The sequence below is a fragment of the Antedon mediterranea genome, chromosome 4, assembly GCF_964355755.1.
Source record: "Antedon mediterranea chromosome 4, ecAntMedi1.1, whole genome shotgun sequence".
Taxonomy (NCBI): domain Eukaryota; kingdom Metazoa; phylum Echinodermata; class Crinoidea; order Comatulida; family Antedonidae; genus Antedon; species Antedon mediterranea.
Window position 1 is genome coordinate 35,471,936 of NC_092673.1, and position 6,531 is coordinate 35,478,466.

The 6,531-nt window shown below is 29.4% G+C and overlaps 1 protein-coding gene across 1 annotated transcript in view; it reads left to right on the top strand.

Annotated features, from left to right (window-relative positions):
* The window catches only part of LOC140047428 (suppressor APC domain-containing protein 2-like), a 36,873-nt gene extending 34,499 nt beyond the window's left edge, over positions 1-2,374 (top strand). Inside the window, exon 6 of the mRNA XM_072092456.1 lies at positions 1,150-2,374. Within this exon, the coding sequence (XP_071948557.1) occupies positions 1,150-1,275 (126 nt within the window). The 3' untranslated portion in view covers positions 1,276-2,374. The remainder of the gene's footprint in view (positions 1-1,149) is intronic.
* Positions 2,375-6,531: the final 4,157 nt, after the last annotated feature.

Sequence of the window (6,531 nt, forward strand, 5' to 3'; positions counted from 1 at the left end):
TTAAATTTAATGTGCTGCTTTTCTGATAATTTTAATCAATATAATTTTTTAATATATATAATTTAATTGTATCAGTGCATGTGATGTTGAAACATACAAGTAATGTAACCAGCAATACAGCAAAGTGATACTATTTCCGTATTTTTTAAGAATAAAAACGACATCAGAGTTGGTTTTTCTTTTAAATATACCATTTATGTTAATCACTTATATGAAAGATAAAATAAACTATGCTATACATTTTTTTTCATTTAAATAACTTTTTTTCGATCCAATTTTGAATTGTGAATAATTACTACAGTATTTTAATTATTATTCCAGGGGGACATTACAAAAGCAATATGTTGTTGCGAATGTTGTTGACAGTAATTTTGTGTTGTTACATTGATTTTATGATCTGCGACTCTACACTAACAACATATATACAAGATTACAAATGACACCAAGAGTAAAAGTTTCACACTATCAAATCTGTCACTGTGTGATCTCCTTCTGTCGAAATACAAACATATCGGTTGAATAATTAATGTAGGCCTTAGGAAATATTAAAGATCTGTGCTTGTTTCTGTCTCTTCTGCCATGTAAAATTAAATTCACCTTGGAGATATGTTCTTCTTAACAGGAAATTAAATGCCCTGTATTTTGTTGTCACAGTTTCGGTATTAGTCCATTACAAAGCATGTCTTGGACTATTACAGAACTTTTTAACAAATTCAAATTATAAGCCAAAAGAACTTGAAATGAATATTTAGTATTTTTAGTAATATTTTTCAATTAAATCTAACACTCAGAAAACCATTTCCATTTCTTTATTATTCAAAATTAAAATACATTTAAAAATAGTAAAAAACCCAAATAAAGTCTTTGGAAGCAATTAAATCACTCTCGCTCTCAGATCTGCTTATCCACCTTAAAAATAAAGAACAAATAAAATATTTAATAAATGATACAAATATAAGTTGTAATTAGAATAATAAAGATTTTAGATTATAGTCATTTAAATAACAGAATCTTAAATTAATAATTTTGATATTTAGAAACAAGCAACTGTATCTGCTCATTCAATTTTTTCATTTTAATTTAAATAAATTACTGTTTATACTTATTTATAAAGAACATTTATTATTGAATATATTTAATTTATTCCAGGAGGTATCACAGAAGAGTGAAATGATCACAAAACTCAATCAAGAGAAATCAGCATTAATACGCGAATTATTTGAAGCACGAGGGCGATCTCAACAAAAGTTACCAACCAATACGACATTCCTTTGAAATTGAACAAGAATAGAAGACGTGTTGTTTAGAGAATGAGAACAAGAAAAGAATGAGTCATGACAGCTGAAACGCAATAATTGAGTTGTACTTGTTTTGTTTGAACTGAAGTATGCCCTCTATTACAGCAAGTCAACCTCATAAAACGTGCAAGTAGCGTCTCCTGGAAAAGAAAGATTGTTATGTGAAGTCTATCCATTAATCTTGTCAAAGTGTCCAAGTAATTAGAATACTTGGTACAGTATCATTGCAGCAATGCAATATACAGTGTTTACATAGTTTGTACCGCTCACAGTTTAGTAGGTTGATCCTCATTTTTATGCTCTGTATTATTTGTATGGCATTTAATGAAACAAATGTTTGTTGTATTTTATTGACAAGTGTAAATTTCCTGACAATTGGAAAGTTTCAAATGTCTTCAAAAAGTTATTGTCTTTGGTTTTTTGACTGACTACTATATTTATGAAATGGTACAAATGTTGTGCATGTGTAAAAATATTGTTCTTGCTACATATAACTTATTTATTGTTTGCAAACAAACACACGTTTAGCACATTCATCCTCTTCATCAGTTATATACCAATTTAAGCATTAGTAAAAATAACCAGAATGCTGTGTGGAGGATGGATATTAGTACATTACTAAATAACAAAGTTTATTGATAAATTATTTAATTTACTACATCTTACAAAATGATGTGTAGCAAATTCTTCGTATATATTATAGATGCCTGCGACATAGCAAGTCTCTATTTGTGTAGAAATAGTAATATTACGAGAGTTTCAATTTCCACGTCATGCTTGACTGTTCGGAGACACCTCACTGAAGTTCATGTATTCATTTGAGAATTTATTGAAACGTGTAGCAACATTGGACTGTGATATTAATTCGTCATCCTTCAATGGTAAATTGCTTTACAGTCAGCACTTATTACTGTTATATTCTCTAGTTACAACTATTAGTAGATATCCTATTTAAATTAAATAAATATTGCATAATAAGTTAAATATAAATAGAAATATGAAAGCACAAGTATGTCTACTGTAATTGTCTTTATTACTTACTTAGTACTTACTTAGTACTTACTTAGTACTTACTTAGTACTTACTTAGTACTTACTTAGTACTTACTTAGTACTTACTTAGTACTTAGTACTTACTTAGTACTTACTTAGCACTTACTTAGTACTTACTCAGTACTTACTTAGTACTTACTTAGTACTTACTTAGTACTTAGTACTTACTTAGTACTTATTTGAGTATAAGCTCACCATGTGTTTTATACTTTATTAAAAGAATAATATTGTATACCAAATTTTACAGGAACTTTTTGGTTATTTTATCGTAATTTTGTCTGTTGTTTTTAAAAAATTAGTATTTGTGTCGTAATTAATACTTTTTAAATTTTAGTTTTTTAATATTAAAGTTTATGTTCGTTATTTTTGGTTTTTTTTTTCTATTTTAATTTATGTTTTTCATTTTATTTTTTTTGATGATCTTAGATGTGTGTAATTCTTGTCATGTACATGTATTACATTGGGTATCACACCTGTCTGACATAGCATACTTACTGTCATCAGTTACTCATCAATGATATGTTATCCCAAGGCTGTACACATATATAAATCAAGTGCTTTATTTCTGTAAACGTAAATGTGACCTACAAATCAGTGAACACAAATTTAATATTCTTCAACTGTTGGCCACTGTACGAAATTTGTTTGCATGAATCTTCCAAATCACTCTCTGCGAAAAATAAAGCTCTAGTTCCTTTAATTTTTCGCTTCTGTGATTGTTAGTTCGAATTGTTTCTACTTTTTGCGAAGCGCAAAAATTGCGAGCCAAGGAAATGAACTATGACGCATTCATGAGCAATAATGCTAATCGAAAAGCTCAGCAAACATGAAAATCGCAGCTAGTCTATTCTATATTCGACAGTTGTCCATAAAAACCCCTTTTTGTACTATTTTTTTTTTTAAATGGCCAAAATATACACTTTTTAAAATATTATAATTATGCGAAAATATTGCCATAGGCCTATATGCGTATATATTGTGTTATCATCGTCTATGATATAGTACAAGGATTTTTTTCCGAAATATCCACTTTTTAAAATGTCATAATTATGCGAAAATATTGCCATATATGCGTGTATATTGTGTTATCATCATCTTTTAGAGCCATATTAAATAGTTCTGTCAAAAAATAAAAGGGTCTAAATTTAGCCATTTTTCGAAAATTTCCCTGTTCTATTATAGTACAGGGATATTTTTCGAGAAATGGCCAAAATAGCAATTTTTTAAATTCAATAATTATGAGATAATATTGCCATATATGCACATATATTGCGTTATCATCATCTTATAGAGCCATAGTAACTAGTTATGTCAAAAAATAAAAGAGTCTAAATTTGGCTTTTTTTTTTGAAAATTTTCCTGTACTAACAGTACAGGGATTTTTTTTCGAAAAATAACCAAAATATCCACTTTTTAAAATTCAATACTTTCATTTCATTTCATCTCATTATTTATTTGGTCTATTTAAGTATATACAAAACAAAAAAAACTAAGTGAACTTAATCACTGTAGCTGAGCCAGTTGACCCAACCCCAAAGTCAGTTTACACATAAAAGACGTAAAGACAAAATACAGTTACAGCGAATCAAAATGAATATGAACTTTTCTAATGAAGGCTGATGGGCTTTCTAGGACTGTCAGCATCTGTCAACGGTCTGGGAAGCTGGTTCCAGACACGGTAACCTAATTGCTATAGAATGGAAAAAAGCCTGTGTCCTTGATGCTTGATGTCTGAAGCACAAGCGATCATTGTGACTTATGACTTATTATTATTATTATTGTGACTTATGTGAAAATATTGCCATATATGCGCATATATTGTGTTATCATCATCTTTTAGAGCCATACTAAATGAAATATTGAATATCGAAACGTAGCAGGCTATAGGCGCTTGACCTTTGACAAGATCGCCTGAAATTTATAAATTAAACTTACGATACTTATTATTGTATATTCAGGAATAGCCGCTCCATAATATCTTTGCTTTTCTTCTTTATAATAATATTTTGTATTTTTAAATTTATACTAACAAATATATTTTTTTTAATATTATAATCATAACAATAAATATTTTAAAAATATATATAAAATAATATTTATTGCATAATATACAGTCTAGGATAATTATTTGATATACAAAATCATTACACCCAACTTAGTTTTTAATAGAGATAGATCTATTAATAGAGATATCTCCAGAAAAACTAAGATATCTGGTCATTTACGAGAGGTGTGGTCGTTAAGAGAGGTGGTCGCTTACGAGAGGTGGTCGATTATGAGAAGCGGTTTCTTATGAGAGGAGGTGATCCCTTACAAGAGGTGGTCGATTATGAGAAGCGGTCCCATAAACAGAGATGGTAGCTTACGATGCATGGTCGTTTTAGAAAGTTAGTTGCTTATGAGAGGTGGAAAGACTGATAGGTAAGTAAAGATCGATGCATTTGCACATGATTTAGACATTTTTGTAAAATATATAAAATTTTCTACTTTAGCTGGCGATAGTAACTACATAAGCTGGGAGTATGGCGTGCCAAGCTGTCATTTATTCAAGCAATAGAGATATCTTAGTTTTTAATAGAGATATCTTACTTTTAAATAGAGATATCTTACTTTTAAATAGATATCTCTATTAACAGAGATATCTCTATTTAAAACTAAGATATCTCTATTAAAAACTAAGATATCTCTATTAAAAACTAAGATATCTTAGTTTTAAATAGAGATAACTCTATTAATAGAGATATCTCTATTAAAAACTAAGATATCTTAGTTTTAAATAGAGATATCTTATATCTGGTCCCTTAAAAGAGGTGGTCATTTACGGGAGGTGTGGTCGTTAAGAGAGGTGGTCGCTTACGAGAGGTGGTCAATTATGAGAAGCGGTTCTTTATGAGAGGAGGTGATCCCTTACAAGAGGTGGTCGATTATGAGAAGCGGTCCCATAACAGAGATGGTAGCTTACGATGCGTGGCCGTTTTAGAAAGTTAGTTGCTTACGAGAGGTGGAAAGACTGATAGGTAAGTAAAGATCCATGCATTTGCACATGATTTATTTTATTTTTATTTTATTCATTTCGGCAATAAACATAAAATAATAATTTAAAAAAAAAAACAAAAAAACATAGAAATATATATATATATGAAATACAAGACACGAAGCCGAGAGACAAAAGCATTAAACAAAACGCTGTCACCGGTAAGGTGTGTCTCTCCAAATTTAGACATTTTTGTAAAATATATAAAATTGTCTACTTTAGCTGGCGATAGTAACTACATAAGCTGGGAGTATGGTGCGCCAAGGTGTCATTTATTCAAGCAATAGAGATATCTTAGTTTTTAAAAGAGGTATCTTAGTTTAAATAGAGATATCTTAGTTTTAAATAGAGATAGAGATATCTCTATTAACAGAGATATCTCTATTTAAAACTAAGATATCTCTATTAAAAGCTAAGATATCTCTATTAAAAATTAAGATATCTTAGTTTTAAATAGAGATAACTCTATTAATAGAGATATCTCTATTAAAAATTAAGATATCTTAGTTTTAAATAGAGATATCTTAGTTTTTGATAGAGATGTCTCTGTTAATAGAGAAATCCCTATTAATAGAGATATCTCTATAAAAACTAAGATATCTGCTCCCTTAAAAGAGGTGGTCATTTACGGGAGGTGAAGTTGTTAAGAGAGGTGGTCGCTTACGAGAGGTGGTCGATTATGAGAAGCGGTGCCTTATGAGAGGAGGTGATCCCTTACTAGAGGTGGTCCCATAACAGAGATGGTAGCTTACGATGCATGGTCGTTTTAGAAAGTTAGTTGCTTACGAGAGGTGGAAAGACTGATAGGTAAGTAAAGATCGATGCATTTGCACATGATTTAGACATTTTTGTAAAACATATAACATTTTCTACTTTAGCTGGCGATAGTAACTACATAAGCTGTCATTTATTCAAGCAATAGAGATATCTTAGTTTTTAATAGAGATATCTTAGTTTTAAATAGAGATATCTTACTTTTAAATAGAGATATCTCTATTAATAGAGATATCTCTATTAATAGAGATATCTCTATTAACAGAGATATCTCTATTTAAAACTAAGATATCTCTATTAAAAACTAAGATATCTCTATTCAAAACTAAGATATCTCTATTCAAAACTAAGATATCTTAGTTTTAAATATCTC